At 39.1% G+C, this 13,165-nt stretch overlaps 1 protein-coding gene across 2 annotated transcripts; it reads right to left on the minus strand.

Annotated features, from left to right (window-relative positions):
- Nucleotides 1-639: 639 nt before the first annotated feature.
- On the minus strand, nt 640-12,404 carry LOC129096242 (T-cell surface glycoprotein CD5). 2 transcript variants are annotated; one of them, XM_054604966.1, is made up of 6 exons: nt 12,286-12,404; nt 4,257-4,658; nt 3,437-3,568; nt 2,689-2,739; nt 1,651-1,716; nt 640-1,520 (listed from the first exon to the last, which is right to left on the minus strand). In XM_054604966.1, the coding sequence occupies exons 1-6, from the start codon at nt 12,335-12,337 to the stop codon at nt 1,450-1,452; spliced, it is 774 nt and encodes a 257-aa protein (XP_054460941.1). In that variant the 5' UTR covers nt 12,338-12,404; the 3' UTR covers nt 640-1,449. The 2 variants fall into 2 exon arrangements, with proteins under 2 accessions (XP_054460941.1, XP_054460942.1); XM_054604967.1 differs by lacking the exon at nt 1,651-1,716.
- Between the last annotated feature and the right edge of the window lie 761 nt (nt 12,405-13,165).

The raw sequence follows: 13,165 nt of genomic DNA on the forward strand, positions 1-13,165 counted from the left end.
AATTTAAACTAAAAATCTACAAACAAATTGACTATTAGACATATTAATCAACTTCAAACCGCTCCTTCATGAGGAAAATGAATGATACTTTTACTCCTACGCCTAAAAGTGGGACCAAGTTGCATCTCAGACTTTTTAGTTAACTTGGAGTGATTTCCCTCCTCTGAAGCTCGGTAGATATGGGCCGTGGTTTGGTACTGAGGAAACATCTGTTTCTTTAGCGGATAAATGCCCCATACTGTATGTTCAGCTAGTCTCTAACCATGTCTGCCTGCTGTTTGCTGCTAGTATGCAGTGGCTTTATCAGAGCATTTATTCTGAAAACAAAAAAAGGTTGATGAGAGTCCTGAGTCATTAGAGAAGCCAAGAAACAAATGAAAATAATGAGAGGGAATTGAAGGAAACACAAGAAAACAACAAGAAAGAGAAAGAGAGGAGGAATAGAGGGGATGGGGAACGACAGAAATAACACAAACAGGAAGTTGTATCAACGGCAGAGGAAACCACATTTCTGCAATGAGTAACCACCTTCGTCTCTCACACTCTCCTCCTCCTCCCCCTCCTCCTCCTCTGTCTTTCAGTCCAAAATCTACAATATTTTCCATTTACCTACTTCTAAGACAATAAATCTGGTGAAACACAAAATAGATCATTTTAGTGAAAAGAAAAAGTTCACAATACAAATCAAAAATCACAAACAATCAACAAAATAAACTAAACTTATGTTACAATGTCAGTGAATCAGGTTTTCTTGAATCAAAATGCTCAGAGACTTGTTTGAATGTAATTGGAAACTTAGTCCAGATTGTTTGTAGTTTAGCTTAGCTCGGAGACTGGAAGAATGAGGAAACTGCAAGCCTAGCTAAAAGTAAAAATACATTTCTAACAATCCCAAAGCTGTCTGATGTTGTAGCTTGTTATTCACCGGGATGGTTTTGAGGTGCAGCCTTTCATTGGATGAAGGCTCTCTGCTGTCACTGAGCCAGAGGTTTTCATATAAGAAGTAGCTCCAGTCCTAACTGCTAAACTCCGATTGTTTGAGAACAACTTACAATGATGGCTAATTACTTTCCTAAACATAGTAATTTTCCATTCAATTACCACATCTAAATATAACTCTGTAGGGTTGATAGAAGTTGTTCAGGTGTCATTTAAAAAGAAAGGCTGCTAAATTGAGTTAAGATACAACACTATGCATGGATGGTTGTAAATACTGACTGTTTGTTAGAAGTTTGAGTATCTGGGGCAGCCAATGAAGGTGTATCAAGAGGTCAGTCATCAACGTTACATGATCTTGAATACTAAGTAATTTATATTACAAACAAATCCAGAAATAGTAAAATATGAAAAAGTATGTTTGTCACACATATGAGTGATGATGATGATGATGATGATGATGATGATGATGATGATGATGATGATGATGATGATGCAAGAAGAGAATACGTGTCACAAGTTGTAGTCACTGTTCCTGTTGGATGACGGCTCTCTGCTGTCGCTGACTGCCAGTCGCTCCAGAGCTGGTTTGAGAACAAACAGAGAAAGCATCCGGATTCAAACCGATATAACTACTGCTGGAGGAGAGAGAGATAACTTTGTTGGTTTCACAGTCTAAATGTGTGTGTGTGTGTGTGTGTGTGTGTCTGTTACCAGGGTAGGACAGTCTCTTCTCTCCGTCATTGTTTTTAACTGCAGTTTTTCCTCGATGATAAGACACTAAACAGAGACATAAACAGATGACAGACAAACATATTGTTCTACATTTGGTGCTCTAGTGAGTTTTTGTAGCAGCAAGACGGTGTGTGTTGGATGATTAAATATAAACAGTGTGTGTGTTGGATGAGTGAATATAAACAGTGTGTGTGTGTTGGATGAGTGAATATAAACAGTGTGTGTGTTGGATGAGTGAATATAAACAGTGTGTGTGTTGGATGAGTAAATATAAACAGTGTGTGTGTTGGATGAGTAAATATAAACAGTGTGTGTGTTGGATGAGTGAATATAAACAGTGTGTGTGTTGGATGAGTGAATATATAAATAGTGTGTGTGTTGGATGAGTAAATATAAACAGTGTGTGTGTTGGATGATTAAATATAAACAGTGTGTGTGTTGGATGAGTGAATATATAAATAGTGTGTGTGTTGGATGAGTAAATATAAACAGTGTGTGTGTTGGATGAGTAAATATAAACAGTGTGTGTGTTGGATGAGTAAATATAAACAGTGTGTGTGTTGGATGAGTAAATATAAACAGTGTGTGTGTTGGATGAGTAAATATATAAATAGTGTGTGTGTTGGATGAGTGAATATAAACAGTGTGTGTGTTGGATGAGTAAATATAAACAGTGTGTGTGTTGGATGAGTAAATATAAACAGTGTGTGTGTTGGATGAGTAAATATAAACAGTGTGTGTGTTGGATGAGTAAATATAAACAGTGTGTGTGTTCATGGTAATGAAGTGTGGCTTATTGATGTGTGTCTCTATGGCACAGAGGAATAATAGATGTTCATGTATGTATGTTAGTACATGAACAAATTATACTTTCCCTCAGTAGCCCTTCAGTGTGTGTGCGTGTGTGTGTGTGTGTGTGTGTGTGTGTGTGTGTGTGTGTGTGTGTGTGTGTGTGTGTGTGTGTGTGTGTGTGTGTGTGTGTGTGTGTGTGTGTGTGTGTGTGTGGTTGAGACTCACCACTGTGACTCTGTGTTGGTCCGATCCAGCGATTCTGCCTCCTTTCTGATACTGAAAACACATTAACCAAACCACTGAGCATGCAGAAAACTACTGCTGTAGTGTGTAGTTGTGTGACGTGTTGTTGTGTGACGTGTAGTTGTGTGACGTGTTGTTGTGTGAAGTGTTTTTGTGTGACGTGTTGTTGTGTGACGTGTTGTTGTGTGAAGTGTTGTTGTGTGAAGTGTTGTTGTGTGACATGTTGTTGTGTGACGTGTTGTTGTGTGACATGTTGTTGTGTGACGTGTTGTTGTGTGACGTGTTGTTGTGTGACGTGGTGAAGTGTTGTTGTGTGACGACGTGTTGTTGTGTGACGTGTGTTTGGTGCTGCAGAGACGTGTAGTGAAGACACTGTGTGTTTGGTGCTGCAGAGACGTGTAGTGAAGACGATGTGTTGCATGTTGCAAAGACTAAAAGATTGACTTGAGGAAAAGGTGGCGTCATATCCTTCCATGCACCATGCATCAGTGTTTAGCAACATTTAAATGAGAATCTGAAGAGCCACCCCAGAACCCCACCCTCAGTCTGGTCTACTGTGTTAGTCTGACAGAATCCTCTTGATTCAGATCAACAGTCCCTTCTTGGACATAATCTTTAATCTGACGACTCCTAATCTGAAAATATCAGAGTTTTCAGGTCAGAATGTACTGATTGAATACAAACATGTAGCCTATGCATATGCATGTGTGTGTGTTGGGTGTGTACTCACGTCTCTTCTGCAGGGCTTTGACGGTGGGTCTGGTGAAGCGGATCAATAACAGGACCAGGAGCAGGCAGCAGAGTAAAGCTGTCACCACTTTGTAGGCCTGCAGCTGACCCTGTAGGTCTGGGAGGACCTCCTCTATTGGACACACACACACACACACACACACACACACACACACACACACACACACACACACACACACACACACACACACACACACACACACACACACACACACACATGAACGTGGGGCCCTTTGGTGCATGTTTGCAGACCTCAGTCCATACACAGAGTCACCGGATTCTACAGCTATCATCAACGCCTCACTAGAGGCCACTGAAGTCGTTTTAGATCTGACTAAACATGAATATGTATGTACATATTCTCTTATAGATATACTGTTTAAGTTGTAAATTAATTCCCTGGGTGGGTTATGGAGGTCTGACATGATCGCTGGAGAAACGAGTTGTTTGTGCAAGTCTCTCGGGCAAAGCCTGAGAATTGTTTGGTGTTTTTATTCCCCGTTAGAGAGACAGACATGAATGTGTGTGATTGATTAGTTAGAGTCTGATGGGCCTCCCTAACCCTAACCCTGAATGAGTGAATAATGACATTTAGTGAGAAGACTAGAAAAGCGCTGTACAAGTACAAGTCCATTTACCATTGACCATAGTTTTACCTATGACATGTGTTTATGTTAAGATACCTCCTCTCATGTCATGTTAGCCTCCTAAAGAGTATAAACGGTCCGCCCACAAGAGGCCATTAGTTCATTTACACACTCATGTAAAGACGAGCACCAGCGTTCAGACTGGAGACCGACCTGTGCATCGGACTCTCAGTGATTCACAGTCGGTCTTCCTCCCTGCTCCAGGCTCTGGGATGTCATAGCCAGTGGACGTGGGAAGGCCTTTGTTCCAGTGCGGTGTGCCTTTACAGCCATCCTGGTTTTCACACACGTTTCCCAAAAGGCTCATGTTCATAGCACTGTTGTAACACACGGCCGAGGAGGATTGCTGGAGGGTCAGGGTAACTTCTCCTTCACATTTACGCCTCCATCTGATTGTGAGGAGACCCAGCACAGGTGCAGAGCTGCTGTGGTCGCGAGCGGGGCCATCAGAGGCTATCTGAGTAGCACTGGGGCAGGAACAGGTGGTGCTGGTGCTGTTGGTGGTCTGAGTTAAACTGGGAGGCGTTGTGCTGTTTGTCCCGAGGCTTGTCTGCCCTGATTATGGAAGACAGGGAGCAGTTAGTATAGAGAACACAGATCAACACACTTTTTATTTTTTTTTTTATTTTATTTGCACAATTGAAAAATATAAAAACATAACATAGATAAATAATATTACAGTGCAGGAAGAGGCAGAAAGCCCACTGGGCTTATTTGAAGCCTCCACCTATATAATATAACAATTTCACAATACTATAACAAATACAAAAAGAATACACATATGGTATGAAAAAGCATTTTTACATGATATGATTCATAATAACGATACATTATAAACAACAAAAAAAGAAATAAAGAAAAAATGAGACGTGTCACTGCTTCAAAGGATCCTTTCACACTAAGAGCAGTATTACTCTGTTCTGGACCAATAGTACGTAAAAGTAATCTTAATGAAACTATTGATCGTACTCTGCTGGATGTTCAAACCTGCTGGGTTCATTGACCAGCACAAATGTAAACTGAAGCCCCAGATGATCAGGAACATCACATTCGACTTCTGGTCAACATTTTACGTTTGAATTAGATTTTTGTCTAGGTTTGTGTGTGTGTGTGGCACTTTGTGATATATACAGAAGAACAACACCAAACACTACCAAAGAGTAAAAACAGTAAGAAAAAAGACTGAGCCACGGTCACATTCATAATGTGTGTGTGAATGGGTGAAAGCTGACATGTAGTGTAAGGGTTGGGTGTGTTCGTAGACTAGAAAGCTGCTATATCATTTCAAGTCTGTTTAGTTTATGGCTCCTTTATTGACGTATTATTATATTATGTTTACTGATTATGTCTTTAATTTGTCCAGTTTTCTTAAAACATTACTGGACCAAAGCAGTTTATTTACAGTAGGATACTTTCAAATCAGTAAATAAACTTGGTACATTACTTTTACTTTCATATAAACACCCTGCAGTGTGGACAGCTTCAGAGAGATGCAGAATCACTTCTCACAAAATACTCTTTAAGAAAAAAGCTCGCTACATCTAGTATCACTCCGCCATGCGATCACTGTTTTTTTTGGACTTCTTCCTCTGAACTCCAGGTTTCTTTTCTTTACCTACAGAAATCCCTCCAGACACTTTGAACCTATATCTTCTGCCCTACTCCTCCCTGCTGCTGCTCTGGTCTCCCTCCTTCCTGCTGTGAGGTTTTGGGTAACAGCGAGCAACAATCGACGCTGTGAAGAACTCTGTCTCTGAGTAAGGTTTGTTGGGGACCCTTTGCGTACTGTTTATTTACTGATGTTGCTGTGGAGTTAAAGATACACTTGATTCTGAGAACAATTGTCATTTTTCTGGTATTCTCAACGCAGGAATGTCACCAATCAATCCCAAAATGTCTCATCTTTTTGATGTTGGGCCCATTATTATATTATATTACATTTGGGTATTTTATTTACATTTGAACTTGTATTGTTGAAATCATCAGATTGTATTTCAGTGCAGTTTTGAAATATTTATTACTGCCATCTGAAGCATATTGTAAATTTGTTCTAAATGTGATGTGTAATAAAGTTTAAAATTATTATTATAATAATTATTATTATTAATAGTAGTGTTATATAACTGACCATTGTCTACAGTGAAAGGACGTGTTATAATAAACATTTTTATGTCCTAATGATAATGGTAATGCAGTGAGAATAAAACTGTTCCAAGAGTTGACCCTGCTAAATCCCGCCTATCGTACGCAGACCAGCCAATCACACCTCAACATCAGCCAACAACTATCCAATGACAACTGTGTGCTCTATAGACTCATTCATTGTTTCAGATGTTCTCCATGTTCAGGCTGCTTTAGTGGATTCTGAGCTCATCATGGTTAAAGTTTCCTGATAGTGATACTTGAAGGAGATATATGTTTCTAAAATGTTAGTGGAGCTAACATTAGCAGAGTACGTTAGCATTTCATTTATTAATGTTAGCACCTCGCTAGCTACTGAATATTTATTTAATGTATACATGTGCTGATATAAATGATGTTTGACTTAATCAGCATGTTAAATAAAACAATATAAAACAATATACAATTCATAATATCATTTTATATAAAATTGAGCCAGTTCACAAATGTTCTCATTTACAAATCGAGGTTTATAGCGATGTAGATATTTAGTTTTTAGTTGGATCTATTTCCTACCGAAACAGGTTCTTTATAAAAACAGTCAGAAACATTGCTTCTTCAAATTGAAGCCCACAAACCTGTTTCTATTTAGCTCCGCCGTGTTGGGTGGAGGCACAAGTTTCAGTAGCGTGGATTTCAAAGCTTTTGCAAACAGAACCGAAACTATCTGCATGGCTACAAACCACTCCGTGTTAATCTGAAAATGTGCTATAGTCGTGTTTTTACAATTTTGATCAACCAAAGGTTTAACACTTTTATTTAAGTTTTAGATTTTACTGAAAGTAGTTTAACTTTTGAGAGCTGCTTCTTTGTCTTTCTTTCTCTGTGGTTCTCTTCCATTCCTGGACCTTCAGGCAGAACTTATTGAACTCTAGGAGTATTTCAACATTCAACAACACACTTCATTTACTTTGATGCATTTACTGTACTTACTTTGTAACTCAACGCACTTAATGTGTTTCTGCATTTCTTGCAGGGTTAACACAATATGAAATGTTAAAAGCAATCCAGAAATGCATTCTGCAATCTAGAGAGATTTTGTATTATCAAGTGAAACACCTTTCATGAAAAAGACCTTTTCAGAAGTTGAGCCACTATGAAATACTATCTGCACTGACATGTTTAATATAAGGAGGCCTACATTTAAAATGTTTTAGTGAAGTTAATATCTTAACAACACAACTATACAAAACATCTAGAACCTTTAAATGTGTTACCAGTGATGGCCGAAGTACCGAGCTACTTTACTTTAATAAAAAAGAATCAACATCTTCCATTAGGAAAAAATACAAATTAAATCAAAATCAGCATTCAAAATATGAACTTGAAATCATAAAAGTACATTAGTATTACAAGCGTAACATTATATTATTTATAAATTATTATTATTGTATTAATATATAGATGCAATTGGTTGGGCAATAAATACTATGAAAAAATGTAAATGTGTCAGCTTTACTGTTTATAGAAAGGCATTTATGCATTTTATGTAATCATAATATCATCATAATATTCTAGAAACTGATCACATGTTTATTTAAGTCTCTGGAGAGTAGGCTTAGTGGTTATGTACAGTTACTTAATATTTCTTTTTTAATAATTGTTATTTTCCAGCCGTGAGTGTAATGTTGATCCGACCACGTCCGTTCTATCGACAGGTTGATGTTCCCGCTCTGTATATGAACGTACTGTATGTTACACTGTTACAGGTTCATAAGTACTTATATATCCATGTCTGGTTGCCTGCTAGGTAAACTATGCTATGGTTAATTATTCTGTGGTTAAATCAAATATATATATATATAAAGCGGGTAAAATAAGTATTGAACACGTCACCATTTTTCTCAGTAAATATATTTCTAAAGGTGCTATTGACATGAAATTTTCACCAGATGTCAGTAACAACCCAAGTAATCCATACATACAAAGAAAACCAAACAAATAAGTTCAGAAATTACGTTTTGTGTAATAAAATGGAATGACACAGGGAAAAAGTATTGAACACATGAAGAAAGGGAGGTGCAAAAAGGCATGGAAAGCATAGACACCAGCTGAAATCTATCAGTAATTAGAAAGCAATCCTGCCCCTTGTCAGTGCAAATGAATATCAGCTGGTTCAGTCCCAACTGATGGACTATAAAAAGGTGTCTCATTACCATGGTGTCACACAAGAAACATCTCATGATGGGTAAAAGCAAAGAGCTCTCTCAAGACCTTCACAACCTTATTGTTGCAAAACATACTGATGGCATTGGCTCCAGAAGGATTTCTAAACTTCTGAATGTTCCAGTGAGCACTGTTGGGGCCATAATCCGGAAGTGGAAAGAACATCATTTCACCATAAACCGGCCACGACCAGGTGCTCCTCGCAAGATTTCTGACAGAGGAGTGAAAATAATTATCAGAAGAGTTGTCCAAGAGCGAAGGAGCACTAGTGGAGATCTTCAGAAAGACCTGGAATCAGCAGGTACAATTGTTTCAAAGAAAACAATAAGTAATGCACTCAACCGCCGTGGCCTGTATGCACGCTCACCACGCAAGACGTGGTGTAAAGTTTGCTGCACAACATTTAGACAAGCCTGTGAAATACTGGGAGAATATAGTCTGGTCAGATGAGACCAACATTGAACTCTTTGGCTGCCATAATACACACCATGTTTGGAGGTCAAATGGCACTGCACATCACCCCAAAAACACCAGACCAACAGTGAAGTTTGGAGGTGGAACATCATGGTGTGGGGCTGTTTTTCAGCATACGGCACTGGCAAACTTCATATAATTGAAGGAAGGATGAATGGAAAAATGTACCGAGACATTCTTGATAAAAATCTGCTGCCATCTAGCAGGATGATGAAGATGAAACGAGGGTGAACATTTCAGCAAGACAATGATCCCAAACACACAGCCAAGGAAACTCTCCATTGGTTTCAGAGAAAGAAAATAAAGCTGCTAGAATGGCCCAGCCAATCACCTGACTTGAATCCAATAGAAAATCTGTGGAAAGAACTAAAGATCAGAGTTCATAGAAGAGGCCCACGGAACCTTCAAGATCTGAAGACTGTTTGTGTGGAAGAATGGGCCAAAATCACACCTGAGCAATGCATGCCACTAGTTTCTCCATACAGGAGGCGTCTTGAAGCTGTCATTACCAACAAAGGCTTCTGTACCAAGTATTAAATACATTTCAGTAGCGTGTTAAATACTTTTTCCCTGTGTCATTCTTATTACAAACTTATTTGTTTGGTTTTCTTTGTATGTATGGATTACTTGGGTTGTTACCTGCTGTGAGCCGACTGACACCCACTGCTACTTCGATTATTATTATTAATCACATTACTATCCCTATTTTCATAATTATAATTCTACTGTAATAATTGCTGCTGTTATTATAAGTAGTCTTATTATATGAATCATTTATGTCATATACATTGAATGTGTTGTATCTCTGTTATGCTGTTCATTCTGTACACATGACATCTATTGCATTCTGTCCATCCTGGGAGAAGGATCCCTCCTCTGTCGTTCTCCCAGAGGTTTCTTCCTTTTTTCTCCCTGTTAAAGGGGTTTTTAGGGGAGTTTTTCCTGTGCCGATGTGAGGGAAGGACAGAGGATGTGAGGGAAGGACAGAGGATGTCGCATGTGCACAGATTGTAAAGCCCTCTGAGGCAAATTTGTAATTTGTGATTCTGGGCTATACAAAATAAACTGAATTGAATTGAATTGAATTGAATTACCGACATCTGGTGAAAATGTCATGTCAATAGCACCTTTAGAAATATATTTACTGAGAAAAATGGTGACGTGTTCAATACTTATTTTACCCGCTGTATATGTGTGTATATGTGTGTGGTGATTTAAGTTCCACAGACACAGAGGTCTGGAGTTTGGTTTTGTCAGTGTTGTCTGACTGTAGTTGTGAATTATAACAAATACAGTTGTTTAAAAGTTAAAGTTTTCTGGCCTGATTGGTCACACAGCAATCTTGATAAATAGCAAGACTATTTGTAAATGTGTGTGGAGAGTTGTGTAACTGTATCCCAGTCCGTGAGTGTGTAATCGCGTTTGTATATTTGTGTAAAAGAATCTCTAAATGCTGAGGTTAGTGAATGTTTACAGGAATCTACAACTGTGCAGTCAGAATATGTGTGTGCGTAACCAGATCTGTAAATGTGTAAAAAGAAAAAATCAAATGTGTATTCAGGTTGTCATGTGCGCTAAGATTTATGAATGTGTTGGCGTGCAGACAGAGCCATGAGACCTGCTCAGCTGGAACTGATGACTTCTCTTTATGTACAGCTCTTGGAGCAAAAAAAAAAAATTGGCCAATTATATTAACGTACGCATTTACAGTTTTGTTAATTTTGTTGTTTTAGTACGGATTTGGAGATTTTCTTACACATTTACAAACATTTTGCAACAGTAATGTCCAGAGGATCTCTAATTGTCTCAATAGCCAGTTGAAAAAAAAATCTACTGCTTTATCAGCAGATTAAATATTTCAATCATCAAACAAACTAAATCATTTTTCCAGTCAATATTAAAGTAGTGCTAGTAAATAATGAGCGGCTATCTTTATCGAAGTCCTTTTAGTGAACTATAGTATTACATTTCTTTCATCAGTATGTTTTTCATAACGCTGTCTCAGTGAGTCAATAATCATCCAGCGTCCCACTCGGAGCAGCTGATGAGCTGCTGGTTCCACGACTGCTGCACCAAGAGGCCCAGACCGGCCGATTAATAAGGAAACACAGCAGGAAACATGATGTGAAGAGAAACAGAACCGCGCTGGTGGGAACTTGTTGTTTTAGAAAATGTTGAGATGATGAATTACTTCTAGGAGGGCAAGGTTGATTCTGATAACAGATCTGTGTTTGAAGAAGTAGATGTCATAACTCAGCACAGAGGTTTAGAGTAATGCAAACAGGATTTCATTTCATGGTTGTCATGGTGACCATTATTTTATCCATGTCTCCATAATGGTCTGGTAGACCATAGGGTCACAGCTTCTATGTAACAAAGTCCTCGAGGTGAAAGATGCTCTGGCACACACTCAATGTTTGAGAAAGACGTTTTTTCAATAAATGGTGACGTGACTTGTACCATTAACTGGGGCATTGGGACAAGAGCACCTAAATTGAATGCAGCCATGAGTACCTCAGTCCCACCTGGTGACTGACAGTCCCAGATGTCTGCTTTAGTAAAAGGTCTACGGGCTTAGATAAGATTTAAACTGGAAGGTTTCCCTGTTGAACCCGGCTAGAGGCCTCTGTCAGTCTGATGGTGGATAAATCCAACACTCCAGAGACGGACAGTCAGCACAACATGATCATCGTCCGTACAATCAACGCGTATACCAGTGTACGCTAGCATTTAGAAAAAAGCTTGACTTGTGATAAAATGTCACACATTAAGTTTATTTATGTGAATATTAACAGAGAACTGTTGCTAAATCTACAATATGTCTGGAACTGAGCACCAGGGCTTATGAATCAAACCCATAATATATTTAGATGTAATCAGGTCACTCTACGACCAAACATGATTATTCAGTAGAGCCACAGACGAGAACACATTTTACTACACAATCAACATGAAGGTCGACCAACAGCAGCTCTCTGACTAATGGTAGGCTAGCATTAGCCCAGTGTTAGGTTAGCATTAAGCTAGTTATAGGCTAGCATCAGAACTCACAACTTGCCCTTTATTAGGAAGTTGGCCACCTGGAGACGAGGGTCACTATCTGGGAAATATCTGTGTCCAAAATGTTCAGGATGCTTCGTAATCATTTTGAGCTTTTTCTCACATGTTTCTCACAGGTTTTTGTCTGTGTGTTGGCCTCCTGCTGCTGATTTCACACTAACATTTTATGATTTTCCGTTCAGTTCAGCGTGGGTAAAACCCCGTCTCAGAGGGTTCGGCTAACTTTGTATCAATCCAGTTTATTTGCCCAGTTCTTCTATTTTTCAATATTCTATATGTCCCAAAAATAATATGCACTTACCATATATGATTAGTAAAAGAGTTGAGAAGGTCACAACCGTCCTGAGATCCATCACAGTAACAATGAGCGAGTAGAGGAAGAGGACAGACAGACAGACAGACAGGAGGAGTTTAAATGAGATCAAGAGGCTAACAAGAGAAAAACTGATGAGAAAGGAAACGGTGCAGAGGTGTAAAACTCCTCAACATCTCTCTCTCTCTCTCTCTCTCTCTCTGTCTGTCTCTCTCTCTCTCTCTCTCTCTCTCTCTGTGTCTCTCTGTCTCTGTCTCTCTCTCTGTCTCTCTCTCTCTCTCTGTCTCTCTCTCTCTCTCTCTCTCTCTCTCTCTCTCTCTGTGTCTCTCTCTCTCTCTCTCCCCCTCTCTCTCTCTCTGTCTCTCTCTCTCTGTGTCTCTCTCTCTCACTCTCCCCCCCTCTCTCTCATACAGTGAATCACTTCATCCCCGGCCTGCTGCTGCTGCTTGTGCAAAAGTGCAGATTTCCTCTCTTCAAAGCGAGCTTGCAGCAGAGAGGCAGAGAGGGGAGGGGAAAATAAGAAGTGATGATAAGAAGCGAGGAAGCAGGAAGAGGTAGGAGGAAGAGGTGAAGGGAAGAGTTACGATTACTTTTTTAAACATGTTTGTGAGTCACGAGCCTCCGCTGAGTGACGGAGTACACGAGTACATCGCTGCTACGTCGGGGAAGGCTGAGGGATAAACAGCAACATTAATACAACCAACAATAATAACACTGAAACATAAATATTAGACTGCATATTGTACCATTCCAATCCCTGAATTGTGTCTTACTCACATGTTAAGACACACCACCTTAAGTACTCCCAGTCATAATATTGTCCATTAACATTTTAACAACGGTAAAGTCGTCACTAAAATGATTTTTA

The sequence above is a fragment of the Anoplopoma fimbria genome, chromosome 9, assembly GCF_027596085.1.
Source record: "Anoplopoma fimbria isolate UVic2021 breed Golden Eagle Sablefish chromosome 9, Afim_UVic_2022, whole genome shotgun sequence".
Taxonomy (NCBI): domain Eukaryota; kingdom Metazoa; phylum Chordata; class Actinopteri; order Perciformes; family Anoplopomatidae; genus Anoplopoma; species Anoplopoma fimbria.